This window comes from Anarhichas minor, unplaced genomic scaffold, assembly GCF_050575085.1.
Source record: "Anarhichas minor isolate MPS153535 unplaced genomic scaffold, ASM5057508v1 ptg000001l, whole genome shotgun sequence".
Classification (NCBI taxonomy): Eukaryota; Metazoa; Chordata; class Actinopteri; order Perciformes; family Anarhichadidae; genus Anarhichas; species Anarhichas minor.
In genome coordinates this window covers 96,818-124,379 of record NW_027466447.1, presented here as the reverse complement: position 1 = coordinate 124,379, position 27,562 = coordinate 96,818, and the positions used below count along the sequence as shown (strand labels likewise).

The following is a 27,562-nucleotide window of genomic DNA, read 5'->3' as shown; positions in this document are numbered from 1 at the left end:
CGTCCACAGTATCTGACGACTGTCACTCGTGGATGATAAAAGATGCAATTCAAGTTTAAGAAAATTACAACTCTTATCACATCATACTGATTAAAATTTCAAACTGAAGACAAAAGACACATGCACAAAACTTGCTGCTTAATTACAGTAACAAGTAATTACAGCTGCAGGCAACACTAGAGTGACCAGGCTGGTCCGTGCATGAAGGATAATTTATCTGCCGTTGTTTACGTTGTATAATTATGTTGTATAATGCCCTAGGGGGTCCGCGGAGGTACTGCAGGGGGTCGTGAAATTTCTGGTTGATTAGACAATATTTCATTTTTTCCCCCCAATTTTTTTTACAAGGTATGTTTATGAATGGCAGTGGCACGGCCACCCTACTCACTGTACCTTGCACATGTTTAAAATAAAAACATGAATATATGAACCTGTGTATTATTTGAATAGCTTAGTATTGAATGCACAATAAAGAGGTATGTTTATCCATGGCACTAGGCCCAGTTTAATATAAAACACAATTTTATAAAATATATTTAGTAGGGGGTCCCTGCTCCACCTCTCTATCAGTTTGGTGGTCCTTGGCCTGAAAAACGTTGAAGACCCCTGGTCTACTGAGTTCGTTCTTTAATAGCCGATGCTGCCTCTGTTATTGTCACATTGAATGAACACGAGCCCATTGGTGAATTTATTCACGATCAGTTGAGGGGAAATATGACTTCATACGTTATATATTATGTTCATTATTTAGGCTATGTGTTTATTTATTTAATTTTCATTAATAATAAAGTTGGATAATGGAACAAGCTGATGTTTTGATGCGCGGAGTTGCATTGCTCATGTTCATTCAATGCAACAATAACACAGGCAAAGCGTTAACTGCTTTTAGGCAGCATTGGCTATCGAACAACGAACGCACAAATATATTTGCATGAGCAAAAGTAGACCAATGAGATTAGGTAATACCCCTAAACAGACATTGTTCTTTATACAACGTGAAGAATGGCACGGACCCAGGCTACAGTGTAGCTATTTCAGAAGAAAGAAACTAAAGTCTGTTTCAATGAGTGGATTCTCAGGAAGTTTGTTCCCATTATTATTAAAGAAAAAATGAGCGGAGATGAACGTTATATGGTGCATCTTTTTTTTGGCTTTCTCGTAAGTACCATCATGAACACTAATGTGTAAGGGTGTTTTTTTGATGTGTCAAAATGAAATGGCTGACAAAGGGCAACTATTTTGTGCATTTTATAGCATAGAAAGGCAGTTTTAAACTTGCCATTTAGCAAATGGTTGAAATGAATGAAAATATATTTCAACAAAATTGGCGAAACAAATATGCATGTTTTAGAGAAGCATTTACAGACATTGTTTGCATGTTATGACCTTGGATTCTGATACATGTATGAAGCAAAAATAATTCTTTGTATAACTGAAGCAATTTTGATGAAACTTGAAAAGATGAGGGAGGAGCTGAAAGCACTCTAGCAGCCCTCTGGGCCCGGGGGGCACTAATTGTAATTTGTCCAAGCCAACGCCCTGGGATTCTGATGCTGCGACACAAAGAGAGTCAAGTGTGTCTGAGGATGTCTGCATGGATATTTGCAAGAGCAGTAGCTGAAAAGAGGGCAAACCTCCGATTTTAACCTCTGCGTTGCACCCGGTGACTGATGCGTCCTCATTCCGACGCATGTACAATAAAACTGCATTCTGAATAACGTTTTGAGGTACACATATTTTGTTGAGGATTGGTTGGAAATGAGTCCCCAGATGTCAGCGAAAGGAGGAGGTCGTTGTTGTGATGGGTCAAAAAGCACAAGGCGTTCTCCCAGGAGAAGGCTGGTGATGTCATGTGTGAACCAAGTACTTTTGTTGCCCAAAGTCATTTTAAGCCATATCATGATGTTTTTTACTAAACCTAACCAAGTACTGTTGTAGCGTTTTGGTTTTGTTACAATTTACAATGTTAACCATGTGTTTCCCTCAACATGCTATTGAGAGTGCAGTCTAGTTGTACAGTAACTTACCATGCTTGTTGTGTTGTGCTTTGAGACCATTTCACAGTTAAATAAGAGCGCTCTTTTGGTCTTTAATTCCCGCAACATTGGCTTGTCAAAGGATCATTTCCCCTTCACTGGATAAAGTAATGGAGTAATTGTACACAATTTGAGCACTTTCATGTTTTCTACACGCACAATTGCAGGCTTTACATGTAATTAACATAGCTCTTGTCATAAACCAATGGGCTGTGAAGGGGATTAGTGTTTGCATTTGAATGGGACCCCTGTCAGCTGTGGGATGTAATTAGGGTTAACAACTAAGCTTAGACCCAAAACATCTTCAAGCGGGAGTCAGTGAGTATTGTAATTAGGAAGCACTTTACAGGGTAGACTACTGTGCTTTATGTACTCTAACCTTCCACCCACTATGGCCTCACTGTGTTCTTAAAGATGGAGGCACACTGCCACTGACAGCCTCAGCTGGAGGAGAGATCAGATTTAAAATGCATGCAGTATTCATAGCTCATTATCGGATATGATTAAGTTGTCCTGGCTGTAATGGATCGCGATGGAGCCAAACACATCCATCATAATTGGAGATGTGTCACAGAGCATCAATATGCTGTCAATTTGTAGGTGCCTTACACATGCAGCATTTACTCCTCTATTGCATTGCCCTGGAGGTTTGTTGAAATGTATTCATAAGATGATTGAACTTGCATTCAAACAAGTAAACAAACTGATGAGTGTTGTGCTTGCGCTGGATCGTAGGAGTCGCGTGAGTTTGAATAGAGCTACACTGGTTTGAATTGAGGAAAGAGCACACGGAATCAAATGTCACACAGTTTGCATGGTCTTACATGAAGGATTTACCACTTGTTTAAAGAAAGGAAGAGAAGTTCAGTCTCACAATGGCAGAACAAGTGAAGTAAACCTAAACCTTTACAGATTTTGGAGCAGAACTGGTTTGGTTATCTTTGGTATATTGGTGCATGGACAGGTTTGGATTTTTTCAAATCTTTTTCAAATCTTGTCTTAATTATTGGTCGCAATCCTCGACGAGATCATAACAGGTTTTCTAAATTTAAGCAGAATCTTTTATGAAGCTTTAGCAGTCCGAATCATCTTGGAACATCATTTTGCATAATTATACGATAGGGACGTTCTTGCCGAAGGGTTCATTCACCACAAGACGAGTGTGTATTTGTTCTTTTATAGCCACGTTACAACCCTAACCAAACGTAATCGTTGTTATGTTACGCTGATTACGTAACATAAGAAAGTCTGCTAAAGGTGTTTGTTAGTTCATTCCATTAGTTACGTTGTGCAAATATTATTTTACCACAAACCATGATGTTGTTTTTTTTACGTTAGCTAAGTAGTCTAGCTGCCTAAACCTAACAGGTCATTTCACAACGTTAACAATTGTGGCATTGTGTGTTTCTGCAAGCGTGATACGATGCGTTGAGTTGAATCCCGCAGGCACACTGCTGTTGAGAAATGTAGAATTGAGTTTGGTTTATGATGTTGTTTTGAGATCTAGTCACAAGGTGTTTTTAGTTCTTTTGATCAGATAAATATTTCTAAAGACCCACAGATCCACCAAGAGTGTGACGAGGACAAATGTATGATTCATGATTTATTCATGAATTATGAGAAAAAAATACGAAATATGGCTATACGATGTTTCCGCCCGACAGTGATGTATTGTATTTAGGCTGACTGCTTCTTCTAACCCACTTTTCTTCAAGGCAGTTGGCAGACAAAGCTGGAGATTGAATGTTTTAAAGGATAATGTATCCGTGTCAATACTATTTTTCTCTCTATTGTTGTCTGTGGTTGGTTTAGCAAGTCAGACTGAGGTCAGACTGTTTGTGTTCTGTCAGTCACCATGTCTTTAGAAGAGTGTTGTGTTTTTATGATGGCAGCTGTCTTTTTATGATATTCTTCAAATCGATTCAATCCAACTATCTTTTTTCATACTCAAACCTCCATGCTGCCTTTTGCAGAAGTATTCTTTCACAGCTGAAGTAAGATCTTAAAAAAATCTCAACAGATACTCTTTCATTGTTAAACATCATCAATTTGTGACGGTTGATGTGTCGGAGGTTGCCTCATCTACCTTGACTTCAGCTCATAATGTCCTACCTCCCTCATCAACAGGCCATGAACTCATTGCTTTCAATCAAAGTGGGTGTACGGGCATATAATTAGCTCACAAGTGAGAATATTCAGTCATGGGTTACATCTGTCTTACGCAAAACGTATCATCATACTGCAACATCGGATGCTGGCCTATTTGCTGCTGCTGTGGGTGGAGACAATGTTATCTTGTCCTCTTCTTCTATGGATTTCTCCTTTTTATCATTACTGAGCATCAGCGCAAATGGCGGCTCTACAAAGAAGCCTTGCTCTATGATTCTGAGAGACACTGTGACATGGTGTTTTAGATCTTTGAGACATTTTGATGCTGCACTGGAAATTAATATTGCATCACAGAGTGCACATTTGGCCAGTTATTGGACAAAAGAGACACCAGCTAATAATAAAGTGGATACAGGTGTGCAGAGAATACAGTGGAGAGCTGTTAAAGAATTTCGGTACTTAAGGCACAGGGTTTTATTTTCCTTTTGAATATAAAATATATCATCCTTCCTAACTCGTCAAATAATGAGGCTTAGTTAGTGGCCCTCAGCTTCAAACTATGACACTCTAGGTTCCCATCCAGCAGCAGTTGTGGACGTGTCAGGGAGAGTGTGTCAATATATGTTTCATGCATTGTGTCTTTTCAAAATATACTTCCAATCTCACAGGAAGTCAGGTTTAGACAACAACACTACTTATTTAGGGTTAGGAAAAGATGGTGGTTGACATTAACTTTACCAATGAATCACATGACTAGCAATACTAACGAGTCATTTGACTAACGACAGGCGTAACAAGATAACTCAAACAGCGGTTTCCTATTGAAAGTCCTGAGTTTGTTTGGGTCGTCCTTCATTCGGAAGATCGGCAGTTGGATCCCAGGCTCCGCCAGTCCACACGTTCATTATAGAGAAGATGACGCCAACCTCTAGTGGCCATTGTAATTAGTACGGGAGCAAAGGTGGAAGTCCTGTGACGTAATATAAAGAGTGTAGTCCATGTTGAGAGGAGGTCGGGGTGAATGGATGACTCAAACAGGACTTTCACCCATGAGCCCGCTGTCCCATGTGAAACCAAAACTCACTGTTGACTTACTTACTGTACCAATAAGATCATGGTTTCACTTACACTTTCACAATGTGGTGGATGCAGTTTGTTAAAGTATAACAGTATACAACTCCCATTGAATAGGCTGATAACATTCAAAATGGATGCTTGGACTCAACTTAAACACGAGATATGAAAGAAAATAAAAAAATAACTAGCAACTCCACTTTGGCTTCAAACGTTTTCTTTGTCACTTGGATTAAGCTTCAAGTTTGATGGTGAATCACCCTATAATTGTCCATTCTTCTGTCAATCCCACATACTGTAAAGCTTACACCAAGGTTAGAGCAATGTACTTTATTTGAACCTTATTTTGGATGATGAAACTCTAATTCTCGAACCAGAAAGTAAATATGATTTAGGTTAAAAAATATCATGTACATCAATTGGTGGCATTTCTTAGAGCTGATGGTAAGACAATCAACACTATTATTAACAACTGTTTGGTTCCTGATTGGTTCAGTTAAAACAAACTCAGGTCCATTTGACCAGTCAGTACGGTTTGTTTTGATTGGTGTGAATGCTGTCAATCAAATCCTGGTGTGGACCAAACAACCAAACCAAGACCGCTTAAAAAGGTGGGCCTCTGTCCATACACAAGCGGACTGCTGCGGTTTGTTCCTGCTATCGTGAAGTCCCAGGACTTCACGATAGCAGATATGTGATTTTAGCATGATTTCAATAGCTACTATTAATAAATCCTTGGTAACCACAGTAACACGTCAGCATGGGCATTTTCCCTAGCTAAATGGACCCAAAATTTGATTTTAACATTAGCTGTTGTGGCTAGCCCCATTCCATGACCAAAATATAATGTTGGCATGTGCATATCAGCTACATAACCATCTCCATCGTATCCTAGCTGCTGGGTGATGTCGAGCCACACAATGTCCTTATTTGGTTGTTGAGGTAGTTGTGATGTTTGTCGTACATTATTGGGTTTTAGGAAGGAGACTTCCCATTGTTCCGAAACACACAATAGTCCCAATAATGTCACATTGACCATTTGTCAGACAGCCTGTTATGCCAAAAACAAACGACCATTGTTCTGAGGGCCCACTGCTCTAAACATTCAAACTCTCGATGCAACCAACAGAAGCCAATTGCTAATTATTTTTGCAGAATGACAGCAGTATTTTTAATGACATCAGTTGGAATAAATTATTTTATTGACCAAACTTATATTTCTGCAGGAGGAAATCAGCTGAAATCGAGGTCCGTCCAAATATTTTTCCCCGAGCACTCATGTTCCTTAAGGATTTGCAAGCAGTATTTTTTTTTATAAATTTCTTTCCAAATTTGTCTGACGCGCAATAATACTAATGATCCTTATCATGACTATGATAAGTTATCATCAAAGAACATACACATACACATCACACGCATTGAAGTGCTTCATAAACTTCTGTCAGTCACTGGAATGTGATTTCCCCATGTGGGTCCTGATGATGCAGGATGCTAATTGTTACCGGTCAGTCTGTATAACTTCATGTTCACTCCTCTTGGTTCCTTTGTTAAAAGTCAGAACCATACCAGAACTAAAATACATTTTGGTCCAGATTAAATGAACTACAGCTGTAAAAGCACCCTTCAATCCATACGTCTTGAGGCAGATTTTGTTATGTATCGCATCACAGAAGCAATATCATATTTAAAGGACAATTTAGGGGTCTTTTTTATGTGTATTTCAATACCATACTAGGTTGGCATCACATTATGGAAAGAGGTGGTGATAAGCTGTTCACTGCAGTATTTAATGACACATTTGCTCTGCCACCATAGGATCACTGGGTTTAATGTGTCATATGAAGTCCACGACCTGAGTTTAACCTCCTCTGACTGTTTGTGTTGCCGATGATTGCTGGATAAACTCATTTCAATATTTGGTCCTTTTAATGTGTTTTCATTGGTCGTGCATGTCTATCATCGGGGGGTCAGGGCCATTCCAGTCACAGTAAGAGCTGTAATACAATCACAGCAGCACAGGGTGGTCTAGTTTATATTTCAGTTTAAATGCACTTTCTCTTCATGTGACGTTAATTTAGTCGCAGCAACTCAATGGAGCTTTTTTGATGCACAATAATTGCGGAGCACATTTTACAAGGAGTCAATTTGAGATTTGCATGAAGAATGGCAGCATGTCATGGTGGAAGGGTTCTGCAATGAAGAGACAAGCGATTGAAATTGAGATACTTGCGAGCGGTCGCGGTTTTGGCTCAGAAGGCACTTATGCGATAGGAATAAAATATAAATGGGAAAATAATGGAGGTTTATTCCGACAGTGTCATTGAAAATTTTTGCTTTGCGGTCGCAGCCCCAAAAGTTACTTGTAGAAGTTGGAACAGTAAATGAAAGTGATTGTTCTCTATAAAAGGTTTAAGGTCTAACAGGTTTTCATCTGTTCTTTTTAACGACACAGAGCAGCAACATCTCGGTGGCAGATAAATGCCTTTTACAGCGGATGATAAATGCCGTGATTCTGAATTGATATTGGACATTCATTAAGTCAAAATGACCTTAATTGCATTTGCACAGTGCTGGGTGACTAATGGCTTGACACTCGTAAAGTACTCCCTAATTTTGGGGTTTTAGTGCCTGCCAATCTAAACAGTCCATTTGGATAAAACATTATTTTAAATATAAGTGGATTTATTCTTAATATGTGAGGAAAGCTGACCTGCAGACTACTGTCATTCTTTCATTGTGTGACGAGTCTGCAGCTGGAAGGTATGCAGTGTGTGTAATGTCAACCGTGCATGCAGGTTTGTAACCCTGATGAACCTTGAGTTAAGCATAGTGCTTTTTTTTGAGTTATGTTGACTCATTTGCTGGAAGTCTATGAGCTCAGCAGCAGCTCCAAAAGTAAAGAAATGCATCGTTAAATATGAATACAAAGCAAATTTAGCTAAAAAAAAACAATATTTGATCAACTTCTCATTTACATATGTCAATCAAAGCCGACATGGTGGACATGTTATTCCTAATGATGATAGAACTGACTCTCTCCCTTAGCAATGTCCTCCTGGATGAGGGAACACATAATGACCGAGCGGATTCTGAGTATGCTTTGGGATGTGACGACTGACAGGACCAAAGCCGACCGGGTCTGTTCTAGTCTGGCTCAGTTGATGATGACAGTCTGCAGATAAAACATGTTTATTTTATTTTAAACATAAAAGTAGAAGAGGAATGGCCATAGTTGCAGCAAATTTTCACTACCAACTGGCCAAATACTGACATTTGATCAGTGACCCTACTCTTCAAACTATGACGCTCTCGGTTCCCCTCTAACATTAGCTTTGGACATGTCAGCGACAATTTCTGCTAATTACATGCATATTGTCTTTTGAAAATAAACTCCCAACGTAGGTTTACTTTGTTTTTAAGTCTACTAGGTTAGGTTTAGGAAAAGATCCTGGTTTGGGTTAAAATAAGTACGTAACGTAACAAAAGTATGGTAAAATAAGTCAACATTGACTTGGTTTCACACAAACCGCTGTCTCCTGCTCTTCCCACTTGCTCTCTGTTTAGACACAACTGACAAATATGTGCAAGAAGTATGTGATTTAGAAACCACAGTCACAATCAACAGTGACACGAGGTTAATTCTATGAAACATAGTGGTTCGATTTTGAAATCTGAGAATGGAAACAGGAGAACAGCAGGAAGAGACGGGAGGAAAGTTAAAAGCGTGGGATGCATATTTGATAATTTATCTGAATTGTTAATATAATATATCATTCATATAGTTCACGGTAGATCATCAGTGTGCAAAACTATTGCTGGAGGTTGCAAGCAGGCATCCTGTGTGAACAGCCCAATTGGTTTACATGGGCGCCAAAAGGAAGCGGGCTGTGCTTCTTTAACAATTGCAAGCGTCGGTATTTGACGAGTGGCCAATTCCCTCTAGGCTATGCAGCCTGCCTTCACCATCTACATCCATATTGTTTTGCCTTTCCAATGCAAATCTCACACTGCATATGAACAGGCAAAGCGGCTAGTTGCTGTTGCGATTGTTCTGCTACAACAACCAGAACTCCAGTAGTTACTGACCAGACGTTCCATATGTTGTCTTGTGTATTTAGTCGCAGAGGTTTATGCTCCGTCCTGATTGTCAAATACTAAAAAAAAAGGAAAGTTGTTGGAACATTCTTCACGTATGATTCATCCAGTCTCTGTAAGTTCCAAAACTCTTCAGCTTGGTCCCGAGCTAGTGTTTAACCGTTGCTATGAAAGACAACAATATCGCTCCTACAACAGCTGTGAATGGCAACAATAGAATGGTTTCATTTAGGCTAAAATCTAAAATCGATATATATTACTAGAATCACTTAACTACCCTCAGGAAAATATTTTTTCATTAAATGATAAAAAGGTCAACTCTTACTAGTCTGAGACAGGATATGTGTCGGAAGCGACTGATATTGAAGGCACATTTTATTTACCCATCCATCATGCAGACTCTCATACTGTAGCACCAACATATGGATGGAGACACAGTTAGCAGTTGTTAGCCCAGTTTCCAACATGGCCGTTGATTTGCCGTAGAACCTGAAGAATAATTCATTAAAAGGACAAGTTTCGTATTTTGCAACAGTCTGGTGCTGGTTGCACCATGACATTGTGCAGTATCACCCCAGTTACAAACTGCAGATGGAACAGATACCTTTTGCCTTCAGACGGCTGTGGAAACTCACCAGAGTGAAGGAAAGACCTTCAGTACATGACTAAAGGACTTTTATGATTATGATTTTAGGGAGGTTTAAATGGGTGTGCATTCACCAAATAAAAGTGACTGAACTAATATGGAACAAAAGTGAGTTGTCGTCCTGCTCTGAGCAGGAGACGCATGCATCTTGTCACCAAGATTGCAGAGTGACACTTGATGTATATCTACATCCTCTACTGCACCTCTCATTCTACCAGGGGTGCATGGCGAGAAATAAAACCTCAATGCGCTGCAGCAAAATCACAGTTCACTGGTGGCGCCCAGAAGAGAGCCCAAAGAGTCGGTACGTGACACCCAACGCAATAGCTACTCGACCTTAGGCCATGCTAATTAAGCACCGATATCAACGGGTTTGGTTTTGCAGTCAAGAACAGGACCTACATGTACATACTGTACACTGACACTAAGAAGGGATGAGGGCAGAAGATTGCAATATGTGCACAAATAACGTCATGGAGAAACACAAAAAGGATCCGACTACTTTGGATTATAACACTTCAAGATTGCCGCTCCTTCTTAGTTAGCATTAAAAGGGTTCGCAGTGATAAAGAGACTGAAGAAAGCAATGTGACAAGAACACTGTGGAGGAGGAGGATGTTCCCAGACTTCACTATCAGTAGTAACAGAATGTATTACAGTAGGTCAGAACAGAATATTGCAATAATCAGTGGAGCAATGAAAACATGTTGCTTTGTGTTACTGCTTTGACTGAAGTCAGTAAAGGATTTTAATTATACATCACATTCAATTAAACACTGGACACCGAAGAATAATAGAGTTCAGCTGTGTTGTGATGATAGGCTGTTACAATAGTCCCAGAGGATTTTACATGAAGACATGTTTGAGAGGCAACAAACCCGTTTCCCATCACCTCCTCCTTCCTTGGGCCCATGTTTTCCTGAACGCAGCAGCCACTATGTGTAGGCCAGAGAGCATCTGTCCTCTCGAACTTAATCTTCCTCAGGTGACATATATAGACTGCACACCCAGCCCATATAACCGCTGTGAAGTTTGTAAAAGAGGAGGCTGAAATTGATGACTTGAAACAGTCCAGCGCCAAGACTCGAGGACAATTAATCCTGCCTCACCGTTAAAGATGTCTCCTCGATACAATGGAGGGTGCCGGGTCCATCTGTGGAGTCAAGACATAAGAGTCATGCATACATACAGACAGAGAAAGCTATGGCTCCTAATTCTGCTCATTAATCACCTGTCTGCCAAAAACATCCTCCAGAGAAAAGAGCCTGGTTCCTCCGAGGTAATTACAGCACTTGAAGGAACGCTCTCTGCTGCGAACGCTCATAAGTAGCCATCTTATCTCTCTCTCTTACTCTGCCTGGTTTTTCCGTCTCGACCATGGAGCTTCCTGTATCCTCTGGAGAAACCTCCTCCTCCTCCTCCTCCTCCTCTTCCTCTCAAGTCTTTTCTGCTGCACCGCTCTTGCTCCTCTTCAGCTCTTTTTTTTTTTTTTTCGGGCACACATCCATTTGGCATCCGATGTGAGATAAATAAATGATAACCTCTAAAATCAATGGCCAGTCCATGATGTAGGCTGGAGGCTTAGTGCTTGCCACCGTGCTAGAATGATGCCGCCGGGCCTCAAACGGGGGCATTTCTTGAGCCCCAGAGCTACGCTGTTCAGTACTTTGATTTTCTTTCTTTTTCCCGAGATGCTATTCCATTCCTTCTGACATTTTATTATTTGTCATCAGTTTTCATGGACTGATGGAGTTTTTGATGCATCATCTGTCTCAGGAAGCTGTTAGTTTGTCACACAGTGTTCTGGTCTGGACTGCTTCTCCCCGTGATTCACTGCAGTGTCTGGAAACTGTCTAATTTCTCCACAGAGCCACTCAAAGAATCTAAAAATAAATCAAAAACAGTGGCTAGAGCAACATCTTTGTGCATTTATTTTTAAAGGCAGAACAGCAGCAATGCAATCCCTCAGTCTGTAAACTGCATGTTGATGTAGGAATGAAAGATTTATAACCGTCAGCGGATAGCTGATGCCTTTTTTTTGAAGTTGTCATAGTAATCTTGTAGCTGATTCAAAGGAGTCTGACAAGAGACTTGCATAACATACATACTAGAATGTGTCCTCGGTGCGGCTCTCTGAGAGCGACACTGCAGCAGACTCTACAGCAGGCTGCCATCCCTCTGCTAATGCTTCCTCTCTTTCTTCTTCTGCTTTCTCTTTCCAGATGGAGATGATACCAGATCCTGATCCCTATGACGAGGGCACAAAAATAAGTGTAAGTTCAGAGTTACCCCACGTGTCCCTGGTTGCAACCTAGTGCTTCTCAGTTGTGGGAAGTCATGACGCAAGTTGGATGGCGTTTCATTCCGAGCAAACACAACAGCAGTTGATTTTCCCCGAATAATACACCTTCAACCAGAGAAAGGAGCTAATCAGTGAAATCAGCGGCAGTGTATTATTACTGTCAGAGCGGTTCCCTTCCTGCGCTCGTGCCCCACCACCCGCTCTGCCTCTTTTTTCCCGTCACTCTGTATGCGCATTCTGTGCCCAGAGCAACCCACACTTCCTGCCACTGACCTCGCTGGAAGCCTTAGAAAATCAGAGAGCTCTGTGCAATGTAAAAGGTCAGGGAAGGGATCAAGATGTAGATGTTGTTTAATGTATTTCACATCATTCATTTTATGAATTTATCAACTGTTGTTTTTGTCATAAATACTTTCACTCAGAACGCAAATATTATGCTGAAAAGCGACGTCATTTTCGCCCCGAGAATAAAAGCATCAACTAATTATGGTGTGCGGAACTGATTGAGCGGAGCCTATATTCATGAAACAACAACATGGAGGCTCCATTTTTTCCAACCAAGATGGCAAACTTTATTCCTACTTTTAACCTCGACAAAGACAGCTCACACCAGATCCACTCCTTCCATTCTTAAATTTCACAATAAAAGCCCTTGACATAATATTCTCAGGCGAGTATTTCACAATTTTGTGTAGTCTCTTTCTTAAGCTGGCGAGCCAGCAGTGTGTAAAGGCTTTTCAATTTAAATGACAGTTTATTACAAATCAGGTTGATTTCTATGAGTTTCGATAACATTGTAAAATAATGGCATAGATCTAGAAACATGTTTTTCTTGTCTAAATTATTTTTAACTGTGAAGCTGCATTCCTAGACATCAAGTTGGTGCAAGTTGGTGTATTTTTTATTAAAAATCAAACTGTCAAAGTCAAATAGTTCATACTGAACCTATCTGTGCTTGGGTAAATCGAAAACAGTGACTTGAAGCATAAAACTTGGACGTGTTCAGCATTTCAGGTATTGAAAGAAAAACATAAGCTTTCCCAAACCCTACTTTTTGTTGTTGTCTAAACGTAACCACAGGCAGGACCCTGGATTTAAACCCGTCTCCAGTGTCAGACTGCTGTTGTTAGCCAGCTGTTTACCCCAATCGCCTTTCTGTGCAACCCCTTCTCCTACGAAACGACTTTCCCCTGCAACTAAACTGCATTCAAAATTACATTTCAAGGGAAAAATATTTTCTCGGGTGTCGTATTAATCACATAATTAACAATGAATTAAATACATTTTTGGTTTCACACAGGACACAATAACAGTTCACAAAAAATCACTAAAAACAATGATCACAAAATGTTGTGTTGAGATGTGCAATTGAAATAAAATCCACTATCACAGTACATGTACGTAGTTGGGTTTAGACCATTTCACAGTTGTAAACGCTAACATTCTGAATTCGTCCCAGTTTATTTCCTGTTGCAGTGTTTTTTGGGGGGTTTTCAGCTGAAAGGAAGTTAACATGGACCCAAGCTGTTGTAGCAATCTTGCTACGTCTCTGATTGATTTGGAATGTTGCCTGCAATTGCAAAGTAGTAAGTTGGTTTGAATACATTTGGTGAAAATCTTTGGTTCCATTATTTCAGCACTGCTCCATTTCATTAAATATTTATGACTAAAAAAGCAATTATCAAAGTAAAATTTCATCAACTAGCTTCCATAGGTGTTGAATTAGATGTTGAGCAGTCAAAAACACATACGCATTTAACCCCCGATCACTAAATCTGGATCTGTGAGCGAGTCTGAATGTGTGTGTTTATTATTAAGAGATGGAGAAGTGATCCATGGTGGCCTGTGCAGCTCTGAGAGCAGCGCAGAAAACTCACTTGCCCGAGCATGTAAATCAGGACAGCTCAAGTGGTCAAGCTGACATATGTCAAAAGATTATGTTTTTGATGTTTCGCAATTACGTGTCTAATCATAGGAGGAGGGCGGGTCAAACAAACACAGGACTTTCATCCAGGAGAACTGTTATTGTGTCCTGTGTGAAACCAAAAATGTATTTCATTCATTGTTAATTATGTGATTAATACGGCACCCGAGAAAATATTTTTCCCTTGAAAGGTAATTTTGAATGCAGTTTAGATCAAGCCAGTAAGCAAAACATGTTGGCTCCAGTCCCACCGGCTATAAAAAAAGGTGGCTTGGAGCCCTCAAGGTCCACAATAAGATGGAAGGAAAACCTGTATACGCTAATGGGACACAGATAAAACCCCACAATTTAAACGCTGACCTGTGCACCTGGCAATATGTTTTAACCTGTATTTATCATTGCCACTTTTGTTTATATGCACAAGATAAACTTAGTATTAATGGTTTAACCTCCAAATGTCACAGTATAACCATCATGTAGCATGTTGTAGAATAAAGTGGCATGACGTGTCATGATACCTTGCAGTGTTCCATCACTGTTATGACTCTGGTCTCTTCTAATCACTCTAACAGACAGTGAAAGTCCAGGGCAACGACATCTCACACAAGCTACAGATCTCCAGAGTCGTTAAGAGTGACGAAGGACTCTACGAGTGCCGGGTGACACGAGCTAACTACGGAGAGATTTTGGAGTACAAAGTCCAAGCCTGGCTGAAGGTCAACGCCACGGCCAGACCACGACGGCCACTGGTGCCTCCCAAGAAAACCTCCCCGCTGCACCTGACGGACAAGAAGCCGAGAAAGTCCAGCTCACCTCTGGGCCAGGACAGCATGAGCTCAGACCAGAGGGTGGCCTCCACCTCCACCTCTCACACGTCCTCCAACACAGCTGAACACAACACCGGCTCAGGTAAGGCCCTTTGGGGAGGGTTGTGGGAGGGCGCAGTGAAACACAAAAACATCTTTTTAAGTTTTTAACTACCTATAGTATACCTACATATAGTCTGGTCAGCAACCTTCCTGGTTGTGAGTCACCTACCTAAAAACAACAAAACAACCGACAACACACTTCAGCATGCTCTTATACAGCAGTCAACTGTAAAATGGGTAACCATGTTTCAAGGCAGACTGATAAAGACTGCTGCACCTGTATCATTCACTCTCATAATGGATCCAATAATACTGCAATCTTCAGTATCTGGTGGTTCTGAACAGATAAACAGACTTCGTGGAGAGTAACCCTGAGAGGTGTAGCAGAATTTTTGGTCTCAACTTGCACCAGAATGCAGTAATGCACCTTTTTCTTTTTACTATCTGCTTATTCACAAAGCTGGTAGCCCCTTTGTGACTATTGATATGTTGCCATCTCAAGAATTTAGACAAGCGTTTATGTCTCTATGGTGGTGATATACTAAACTTTTCCTCTGTCACACATAGCTTTGAAATAACATCACAGTGAGCTGACTGGTTATACATTTGAAAACGTTATGACAAACATCAGAGGTCAAAGGTGAATTGGATTGAACTTTAAGTTCAACTGCAATCTACATGGTGTGAACTGTGTGCGGAATTCCAGAGAGTTAGTTTGGGGTACAGCTGGAAATGAACCGCAAGATTCCATCATGTTACAATGTAAAATGTAGCATATGGCTGTTTTTTGTCCACCTATGGTGAGAGGATCCTCAGGTTTAATGTGAATATAATTAGAAGGCGATTTGCATTTCCTTCCTCTCCTTCTTCTACTAGCACAAGGCAGAGGGGTTGTTCGATTGAATACGTTCAACGCATCCTCATGTAGCGGGTTTGTGAGATATAATCCCTGCAGCATCTAAGGGTAGCAGGACACATGTTGATAAATCCACAGCATCTCAGAAGGGCCTCTCGAGTGCAGAGCCATATTCTAGATTCCAGACGATGCTTGTGATTCCACCACACAAGCCACAGCATGTTTCAGAAGCGGCTCTCGCTGTGGTGTGTACAGATAGATCCGTGGCTCTGTCCGTGGTGCTGAAGTGGCAGACTGATTTGTAATTGCAAATCCCCAATTCATCTCCATGGAAACAATTGAGGTGTCAAGTCCTGTGTGATAGTCGCAATTACGTAATTGCAGAGATTATAATGAGTATTTGTGTTTTGCGGAGCCCAGTTGGGGAACGATGGCGCACACACTCTCACTGTGTCACCAACCAATCCAAATCTAAGACCCGTCTATGGAGCGCTCCGTGTTCCTCTTAATTACTGACGAGTAAAATCTGTTTTCTAGAGTAGCAATGCTTCACAATAATAATAATGTAAAAACCATTGATAATCAACTGACTAGGGCCTGCTTTTCCTCAGATGAGGATTGTAGCCAACATTAGGTATTTTTTCAGTCACTACAGATATTGAAGGAATCTCGTTTGGATTGTTGCGATTCTCTTTATTGAAAGATGAGTTGCAACTCACTTGTCTGCCTCCAGCAGACCCCAAACTCTGCTGCTGGGCTCCTCACTAACCCTCGGAGATGAGAACACATTCCAGCCTTTCATGCGTCTCTTTGCAGGCTGCATGTGAGTTCTAGAATTGATTTTAAGATTTTACTGTTAATGTTAAGGCACCACATGGTCAAGCTTCCAGCTATATTTTATAAATCCCCCATGAGCAGCTTCTTAGATCCTCAGGCAGGCCTCCTCCGGTGCTTCTTAAGACTCACCTTATTACCGAGGGTATTCTTGCTGCGGGCTGCTCAGCTCTGGGACTCCCTGTCTGAGCAGGCTAGCCAATCAGCAGCAACTTTCTATATCATTTTCCACATTTATTTGCTTTGAATTTCGCTGCTCCCTAATCATTATCCTCATTTGCGTTGCCATGGGTAGAATTTGAACATGTCCTCATTGGTAGACTTGGTAGAAAGACACAAGGGATACTAAAAATAAGGGGCTGAAAGCAACACATGCAGAGTTTCTTCAGGGCTGTCTCATTTTTCTGCATTCAAAAACTAATGCCGTTAGAATTATTTGACATTTGCTATAATCACAAAAAAAGTGCTCCACATAACTGACTTTTAAGTTATCATTGTTTTCATTGAACTTGAACAAATGGAATTCATGTGATCATCTTTAGTACGTCTCCATCATGTGAGTCTAATACCCAGTCGGTAATTACATTAAGAGGATTGCAAAGTTACCGTTGTCTTTCATCAAGCACAGTGAGGCTGAACTCCTCAAATACCTTTGAGTTGATAGTGGAGGATGATTTAACCCTTTCGTTATTGTTGGTGTCAGCTATGTTCCCAGGGAAGTTCTTTGACAAACAAACATTTCACCTATTCAAGAACTTCCTTTCTGTAAATGACAGTAATATCTGTCTGGTAAAGCTATCTGACAACATTACTAATTACTTTTTAAGCTGAAGAAACTTTTATTTTTATTTTTCTATTTTTATAATGTAAGAAACAAAATGCTCCATGGGTTACTAATAATCCTGTAACAACAGAAAATGCTGATTAGCCATTTAGTTTGTTGTGACTAAGATGATATGGAAGCAATCTAAAAGATGTCTAATGTTAATTAAACCAGCAGCAACCAAAATGGAGTCAATGTTTGTTGTTGTTTCGTCAAATGATTCAAACTAAATGATGGAAGACAGCTAAATCGTATTCATAAATAAGTATGATTTTAGAGATACAACAAATCTGGCCAACAAACAGAAAGACGTGGTGGAACCCAACATGCTCTGGTTTGCTCTGGCTGGTGGGTGGTATTTTTCTGGAGAGGAAGGTCTCAAACCATCAGTGAAAAAACCGTAACCGGATCTCAAGCTAAATTGTTTGGACAAAATGACTGACCTAAGACGTGGCTGCCTTCTCATAGTAGTAAAAAGACATATTTGTAGCAATGAGCCATCATTTACCCATTCCTTCTAATATCTCATTTACATAAATGTGATGTGTTCTTGTGTTTTTTGTCTCACATCAGCATCCTCAAACTGAAATCATTGTGCATCTTCATGATGTTCACCTTTTAGCAGTTTAGGTCTCAGCCTAATTGTCCCTTAGCTGGCTTAGTGTCATTCTTTCTTTCATTAACTACTCTTTGCATTATTTTCATTACAACGGGATCGCTTCTCCTCAGCCATGAATGCCCTAACCCTAACCCTTTTCTACCTGGTCAACGTCGGCCCTGCTCCGGGCTCAGATAGCTCTCTGAACCCTGAGGCGAAACATAGAAAGATATTACTTGCCACTGAATAGACGTCAAAAAAAGTAGAATAATCCCCAGGGCTGCAGAGTCAGAGAGTATGAGGCAGCCAAATTATCCTGACAACTGTGTTGCAGTGAGTCCTCTGTGCGGTGTGTTTGACACTGATAAATGCCTCTCCGTGGCTGCTCAGGCAGCCTCAGCCACCTTCTCTGAGCGTCACAGAGGTGTTACGGCTGAGGGCGACAGAGCTCTATTACTGCCGCGCTCGGGTTTGAGGCAGATGAGCAACAATGGGTAAACGCGCTCGGATGAAATTAAACCTGGGAGAGTGCAGATATTTTCCTCTTCCGCATTGCTGCGTCTGTAAACAATGAGGCCCTTTTCCAGACGGGCGGACTGTGACTGCGGCTGGTGGAGCGGCTGCAGCAGCAGAGCGCTTCGTTCACAGCTACTCCCCCACCAGTGTGTCACATGTTGTTAGATCTCAGCTCGGCCTCCATTGTTCTTGGCAGTGTTGTTTTTCCAAAGCTCAGAGGTGACCAGAGCTGAATGTGTGGGGGGGGGGGGGGGGGGGGGGGTAAGGAGGGAAAAATGTCCCCTGAGCCAAATTGTCCCTCCACCCCTGAGGCCAGCCTGGTTCCTGCATGAAAGGAAAACAAATATGGACTCATCTTATTGCGTAAGCATCCATCCAAACAAAAAAGGAATAAAAAGAAAACGCTGACCTTGTTTATATGAACCACCATATTTTTTCAAACTGCCTTGGCTGCATATGTCTAAGGAAAGAACACCAATGAGTCATCACTCCAGTAGGTGGTTAGGAAACTGCCGGACTGCTGTTCATGGCTGCATTCATATTGCTCAAGCAGTCGCACGCAACATCAATGTGTCATTTCCAGTTCATGTGGATGCTTCAATGGGTCCTTCCTTACTCACACGTTTGTCTTTTGGGATCCACTGAAACCTCACAACAGATGTGGCTAAATATATCCAACAGACATTACTGCACCATCTACTGTGGTACAGGGAGACCTTCAGAGCTCTCATTAGATCATTTGTGCAGATTTTATATTTACCTTTCTGTTTTAAATATACTTTCATGTATTCATGGTTGCATAGGGGGTGAGGGGGTACTGAAGTACAGTGCTTGAATGAGGGCACTTTCACAAGCTAAGTACGTTTGGCTGGCCCGAATCAGATAATTATGATTTGTTTTCTACAAAGTCAGGTTTTACAGTTTGCAAATTGGGGCGAGACACTATCGAAAAAAATCATAATTTTTCATGCACTGGTCAATTTTGAGGCTTTTTTGCTTCTATAATATGTCGTCTTTCCATCCATAATACACATTTAGCTGTTTATTTTACTACTTTGTCTATTTGCGTCTGTAGATTTCACCTAAATTCGCCAGAACTTAGCATTAGATAATGCCTCACTTGCATATTTTATTTTTACCCTGTTCACCTGCAGTGTATTCAAAATGTCGTTTTACAAAAGATATCCTAAAAGGCTGCTTTCTCTCGATTCGTTTTCTCCTCAGACTTTAATCCAATGTTCACATTTCTCTTCTGGAAATGTATTCAAATGAACACATGAAATAAGATAATGCCTCATTTGCATATTCAAACATACAAATTCAGAAAACTTGCAAACCCCCAAAAATTGTATTAATTTAAAAAATCAACAGGCCACGTTTTATGCTGATATATATTAATTAAAATGTTTTACCTTTTTGCCATATACAGTAGTTCTAAATGTACTGGGGTAAGGAGCAAAGGGAATATTGCTGTTGAAGTTCTTTCACTTTGACTCGGCACTGATCCACTGTGCCCATGAATCCCTTCTCCTCCACTTCGTTTTCAATCACTTCTTAAATGTCACTATTTCTGTGGACTTCTTAGGATATTCTGTATGTTCTCTTCAGCCAAGATGTCAAGCAAACATCGGACTTCTGCGGAAGTCCAAGTCAGTCCTCTCCCAGTCATGTTAACCTGTTGTTTATCTGTATCCATCTCACACAGGCAGCCCTAAATATACTTAGTTACATCTGACCACAGTGATGTAATTGAGTCCATGGCAACAGGTACAAACTGAATGTTGACAAAAACGCTGAAACATTCATAGAATCAGTATTTTTGTTAAAGGAAGTAAACGGTGATACTGAAACAGACTCAGATCAGTAAAACTACTCCTTTAAACTCTAATCAGCTGCTTGTCTCATGTCATTCATGGCTAGATGGTTTGGAGAATGGCTGCAGTAATGTCAGCTAAAACACACAACTGCTGGTGGGATCCTTTCAAACGCCGTGGATGGTCATTTTGGAGCTTTCGCATTACCCGCCAGACTGTGTTATCACACTTTCACTCACTTATCGTTGAACAGTCAAGCTGCAACGTAATGACATCCGGTTGTATTTAACCAGTCGGTCAGCCAAAACTCCAGTCAGATAGAGAGTGTATCAGTCAACAAGACAGCCGTTTTTTGAACAGAGCCACCAGGCAAGTAAGCAAGCAAGTCAAAGAGGCAGTCAGCTCGCCAGTCAGCTGGCCAGAGATCAGCAGGAGTAGATGGAACTGGCATGAAGACAGTTTGAGCTCCCTGTGGAGGTGCTGTGGTGATTCACCTCTGTGCCTCACTGAACCTCACTGCCTCGCTGGCCTAGAATTGATATTCCACATCGCCATTTCACATCGCCAAAAACATTTTGGCGAAATGCAGTGTGTTGTGATAGGTTAAGTAGGACAAAATGAGGAGTGTTCAGTGTGGGTCTATTCTATCCCAGCATGCACCGAGACAGCCTGACAAGGTGTCTATTAGCTCGGACAGATATTCTCACTCATCATGCCGACAGAGAAGTCCCTCTGTGCACTAGGCTGTGGAAGAAATCACAGGCATCATGCGTAGTTCTAAACCCTGAGACATAAAAGTCCGATGTCTTTTTGGCACGGAAACCTTTTTCCCTATTCACGTTTCTTCAAGCTTCCCTTCTTCAGCTGAATAACCACACACGAACTCAGCTGTAAATCAATCCGAAATGACTTGGAAAGGCATAGTGACCTTGTCAACCAAACCATGACAGGAAGTGGGTGGAGATGCTTTTAGCCACATGGATGGATGAGTGAAATAACACAACTACTGCCAAAATCAAAGGTAGCTTTTTTCTTGTGTGTTCAGTTGTATTGCTGGACTCTTTGTACTTTTTCTTTACTCAGCAATTCAAATGCATTGTAGTGTACAACAAGGATTCACTAATGTTCCTCCTTTGTTGTTTTCTAAGAATAGCACAGAAACACAGCAGGTACCTTTACCTTTAGTGTGCTCACTGGCGAGATTAGTTTTGAAGTGAAAAACAGCAAAATGTGTCTTTAGACATAGTGTTGCTTTTCAGGTGCTTGTGGATGGCAAGGATAGAACACAATGACACCAGATGCATGCTCATAGGTAGAGCAAGCTGAAAAAATATCATATATATGATATGAGTCTCATAAATTCTGACTGTATTTTAATGTGGCTGGCACTGAAGGAAAGACTGCTGTGTGACTCCAAATGACTTGTCTAAGTACACAAGTCATTTGGAGTCACACAGCAGCCCACTGCTCCCAATATGCTGGGGATGGGTTAAATGCAGAGGTTACATTTGATATATATGTACCTAATGTAAATGACGATTATAATAAACTTTAAAATAAATAAATAAATATGAGTTTGCATATTAATGGGGACAGTGTGTTGGTGCTATATGTTCATTTTGAGTGGATTTCTGAGCTACCGCTATCTTCCTCCGGTTGTTCTTTGCCTGATAAAATCATATCCTCACTTTCCTTTACACTCTGTGCTTTCTCAAACAAACTGGAAAATGACTTCACAAATACCAACTAAAGCAATAGAAATCCCTACAACAGCAAATCAATAATGTATGAATAACAATCCCCCTGCTGCTCTGTACAACAGTGGCTTCATCACCAGATTCTAGAGGGACTGTAGCACTGCTAAGAGTTGCTTCAATGGATTTTTAATAATACATCTGGACGATGTAAGGACTGACGCCAAAGAAATGACCCAGCCCAGTTGTGCAGCGTGGGGTGACCCATCATTTTACCCCCAGAAGGATATAATTATTTATCACCCAGCACTGGCTTAATATATTGCAACTGTATGTTGTTGTTCCTTAAGAAAGAAGACATGATGAGATTGTTTTGTATCCAGGTTCACGCAGACTAGAATGTTCAAAGCTGGTCGTCCTGCCTGAATGTGTCCTTGGGCAAGACAGTGGAACACAAAGCGGGCTAATAGCAGTGCATTTTACTACAGCGCTATTGTACTGAAACAGATAACACCTTCTTCACAGATAACAGCTTCCAAAATTTGAGAAATAAATTATAGAAACAACTCTCCTTGTAACTTCAAAAACAAATGTCCGTAAGTAGTCCAGGTGATTGTTCTCTCCGGAGCCAAAGCAGCAAGACTTCATCGTGTTTTGCCAGATTTGGGAAAACATTAAGAAATATGCTCACAGCACGGAGGTGTAGACACGAAGTTCAACACTCAGACATTCAGCAAGGTTCACCCTCAACAGCTCCTCATCATTTCCACCACATTAGTCATGCAGTGCAGGATAAAGCTCAACTGTTATTTTTACCTCATAATCCGACATTGAAGCCTGACGCTTTGAAAACCTGGTGGAACTTGTCGGTTCATTGTAATTATTTGATTCATTTAGGCGCTGCACATAGTTGTGAATTCAACCTGTACATGTGCAGTATGGTAGGAGTAGTTCGTTTTGCATTTAAACCCTGCTACATTGAGATATGTGACCTCGTGCCTGCACCTAAAATGTTAAGACAGATGGAAGAAGGGCTGAGGAGGGGGCTGCAGCATCCACTGGCAGATGGTGGAGGACCTGCATGTTCATAACATGTTCATAACATGTTCATAACATATTCCAATGATATTTTGATTTCAGCAATAGTTTAATAGTGGATCTTTGGTTGAATGGTGTTATTTATTATTGAATAGCAGCTAAACAAGAAACGTTTCACTGTAGTCTCTCTCTCTCTCTCTCTCTCTCTGTCTCTGTCTCTCTGTCTCTCGCACACACGGATATGTACTTTGTTGTGGATTACATTTACTTTTGCCGTATCACAAATTAATTTCAAATGAGTCTTCATAAGTCCGAGTGGGGAGGAGGTCTGGGTGGTGATGGGTGAAAAACGCAGGGCTTTCACCCAGGAGACTGCTGTGTCCCGTGTGAAACAAGTACTTTTGTTGTGTTTTTCTGTTGCAGTCATTTTAAGCCTAACCATTATTTTAAGGGCCATAATGAAAACATGCACAGCCTCTGTGCAGCATAGGCTGTATGCTGTGTTGGATGATGCCGTATTGCGTCATCTCCACAGCACCCCCCACACTTGATGCATGTTCCTACTGCTGTGTGAAATGGATGTTCAGAATGGCAGGGCTTGGCAGCTGCTTAGAGTCTCACACTTTCTTCATCGCCACCAGGAAAACCTGCTCGGTGTAACCCAACAAAAAAAAAAGAAGGTTTTCTGTTTTTCAAGTTAACTTGTACATCCCCAACATTGCTAATGGGTAGATGATTGAAGAAACCCTGGTATTGGTGAATTAGTGCATGGCTTTCCGTGTGCTGTCGCTCTGCGTCTGTGTCTTGCTCTGACTCGTAGCTGGAGGCTGATTAATTATTCTCTGTGTGAAGGATGTTTTGGCCCAGAGTGATTGCTGCCTCTCTGTGGGACTCCTGTTCCCTAGATCACCTCAAGCCAAATGAAATGTGGTGAGGAGGAATAAAGGGTCAAAGCCCTCCATCTCTGCTCCCCCCCCTACTGCTCCTCCCTTCATCCCCCCAATCCCCGGCAGCCGCAAGGTACAAAGTATCCCCTGGACGGTTTCCTTCTTAGAACCATCGCCCAGTCTGACACGGGAATCCAGTCGATGTCAATGTGATTTACTGAATATTTCATATTTCATACAACTTCTCTTGTTTCTCACCTCCCTCCTTTCAAGCTTCTCAACTTCTTTCTGTCTCTATTTCCGCTTCCCTCTATTTCACTATTTTTGGTCCACAGAATTTCGCTGCATAGAATCGCATAGTTGTCATCGGTTCACTTTGTTCTCATCAGTTCAGGTTCGATGTCCTCGAGACGCAGGGGGATCAAGGAGGAGGCTGAGGAGGCTGTGTTCTAATTTGCAGTTGTTAGTGATGTCAGATGCTCAGTAAACAGTCAGAGCTGCCTGCAGTGGTGATAGCAGTTTGTCAGGGCTAAGGCAACAGCAGCTGCCCATGTAAATCCTTTTCATAACATGTCAAAGGCTGTTTATCAAAAGGGGTTACATCTGTAGATTCCTGTGCTTGTCTGGTGAAGGTAGTGGCATTTATGTAAGAAGGTAAAGTTTAAGTCCACTCATCACAAGCCCATTTTAGATTTAACAGTTTTTTAATGATTTATGTGCCATGTTCTATCAATTAGCCTCAACATGATATGTTTGAGGAGATGACTCTGTAAATCAAGGCCAACCGTCTTCAGCTCTGCATACATTTGTTACAAATAAGAATTTTGTGTTGTGACAATAGAAAACAATAAAGTCAATAAAGTAACTGGATGAATGTTTAATGGCGTAATCATATTAGGTGTGTTAAAAACCGTTGGATGACTCATACAAAGACAGAATTTGGATGTTATTTGCTACGTTTGTGTATGAATCCATGCTCTGCATTCGAGTAGTGTTCACAGGCTTCACAGGTGACTGCAGCCTTATGGATCAAACTTAATGAAACCATATGTTGCAACATTTGGAACGCAGAAGAGGGTGAAACACAAACAGGCAACCACATGTTAGATAACACAAAAAAAAGTTTCGTACGACTGCATGAAATAATGTGCACTTGCATTCTGGTCTTCTCAAAATGAGGGTCCCATACAACAAAACTGCATTGTCAGTTATGTTTCAAGGGAACATTTGTTGTTGACGTGTCACATTTGGGTTTAATCAAAGCAGGAAGGAGGTCAGGGTGGATGGATGGTTGTTTAACACCAGAACACCACTGTTCTTAAACCTAAATGTAATTGAGAAACACTATAATGTTGATATACACATATGTAGAAATGTTGATATTAAATGTTAAATGAATCAACGTATCCTTGATTTGCAGAAACGTGCAATGCCAACCTTTTATTCTCGCGACTGGGTTGGGTGGAAAGTACATTAGGGTGTGAAGGTTGAAACACGAGTTTTAGCGACTGGGTTGGGTGGAAAGTACATTAGGGTGTGAAGGTTGAAACACAAGTTTTAGCGACTGGGTTGGGTGGAAAGTACATTAGGGTGTGAAGGTTGAAACAAGAGTTCTAGCGACTGGGTTGGGTGGAAAGTACATTAGGGTGTGAAGGTTGGATAGACGGGTCAATCAAACACAGGACTTTCACCAGGAGACCACTGTTCATGTGTGAAAACAAATCAATTAATACTTACTTAATTGACACCAGGTATGTCATTTACATAACAACCACACTTATTGCTGTAATTCAAATTTAATCGAAAAATGACATAAGAAATATGAACAGCTGTATTAGGAAACATTGCATGGTTCCAGTAATAAAGACTGGATTAAGGTTAGAGATCATCCATGATCCATGTGAAAGAACTGATGCCCTCGTTTTTCTTAAGAGGACAGTCAGACGGAGGGTTGCGTGGTGGATGGTGGTGCAGCATGAAAATGGAAAATGGACCACATTTTTATAGCACTTTTGTTTGTCTTTTTTTTGTGATTCAAAGGGCTTTACAACACAAGCCAGCATTCATCCATTCATACATGGCAGAGGGCTGCCACCTGCTCAGCAGCGATAAACATTGACACTCACACAGTGACTGCTCTACTGCCGGAGCCACAGATGTGGAAGGTGAAAGGTCGCATCTCATCACACCAAAAAATAACATTCATACAAAATAAATTCTATACATGTTATATTTGACGTAACCAGGATATTTTGCCATTATTATATTTGTCACATACCTTTTCTTGGTCTTCTCACCGGGCTGCCCAGCGGATCAAAATATGACGCTGTAAACACGTGGTAAAATTGATTTAATTATGAATTGATTTAAACTTACTACGTTTATAAAATTAAAGTCAACACAAAGACAACAACAACATATTGTTGGGATATGAACACTGGTCTCCTGGGTTACAGTCCGGTGTTGGTTTATCCATCCAACCTACTGTACCTTGCTCCTCTGAGTGGACTTCTTTGGTCTGCTCTTCGTCACTACACTCCCAAAGCACTTGCTCTGACGGCCACTAATATTGCTCCAGATGGGGTTTCCATTGTAGTTAGTTGAAAGCCTGGTGCGTCTCACAGAGACACTAATGCGGGCCTCGTGCGTCGGTATCAGAAGCAGAGGGGTGTGAGTAAGCGTCCATATTTGTGCGCGAGATGGTATATTGTAGCTACCATGCAATTGCTGGTTCTCTGGCTTGAAGGTGTATGCAGTGTTTCGTGCATGTTAGTAGTGCTATTGACTGACAGTCTCATGTCTCTTGTCAATTAATAGCGTGGCAAAATCTCTGATGGTTGACAAATCTGCCTTACCCTATTTATAATTGAATATTTCTCTCTTACTGAGTTGCATCGGTCTATCTATTCATCAAGCTAGATGCATCTGTGCAATGGTTGTATCAGAAGATGTAACGTCCTTTGTTTCTTCTTTTCTCAGGTACAAGAATATCAACCTGTGGACTGGCCGTCCTCCTCCTGGCGTGTGGTTTGGTGAGGGATGCCTTGTTATAATTTGAAGAACTGACATGGGTCCCTGATCTCGCTCTCGTTCTGTTTGCTCTCAAAGTGAACAAGAAAATCACCCCCTAGCCCCCCCCCCCCCCTTCCCAAACACACACACACGCACCATGCGGACAGCACAGTTGGCCGTCATTTCCCTGCCACTACCGCTCTTTGCTCCCAGCACATTGCTGATAGCCACTGTAAACACCGGTCACCTCTAAACCCCTTGGAATACCTTTTGTACAGACGGCGACTCGACACCATCTGAGGTGCAGCGCTCCGGTGTGAAAAACGGACTCTGTAGCTTGTCGGATAACTCTCATGGAAGAATGACGTTCCTCATGTTTTCCCTGTTCCAGTTTCATGTGTTTATTGCTCAAAAGTGAACAAGAAAAAAAGAGGA

General features: G+C 41.2%; 1 protein-coding gene across 1 annotated transcript in view; it reads left to right on the top strand.

Moving 5' to 3' along the window:
* vstm2a (V-set and transmembrane domain containing 2A) overlaps positions 1-27,246 on the top strand; it is a 71,612-nt gene extending 44,366 nt beyond the window's left edge. The window contains exons 3-7 of the mRNA XM_076102066.1: positions 12,183-12,233; positions 14,759-15,095; positions 18,501-18,660; positions 27,095-27,147; positions 27,224-27,246. Of these exons, the coding sequence (XP_075958181.1) occupies positions 12,183-12,233; positions 14,759-15,095; positions 18,501-18,660; positions 27,095-27,147; positions 27,224-27,246 (624 nt within the window). The remainder of the gene's footprint in view (positions 1-12,182; positions 12,234-14,758; positions 15,096-18,500; positions 18,661-27,094; positions 27,148-27,223) is intronic.
* Positions 27,247-27,562: the final 316 nt, after the last annotated feature.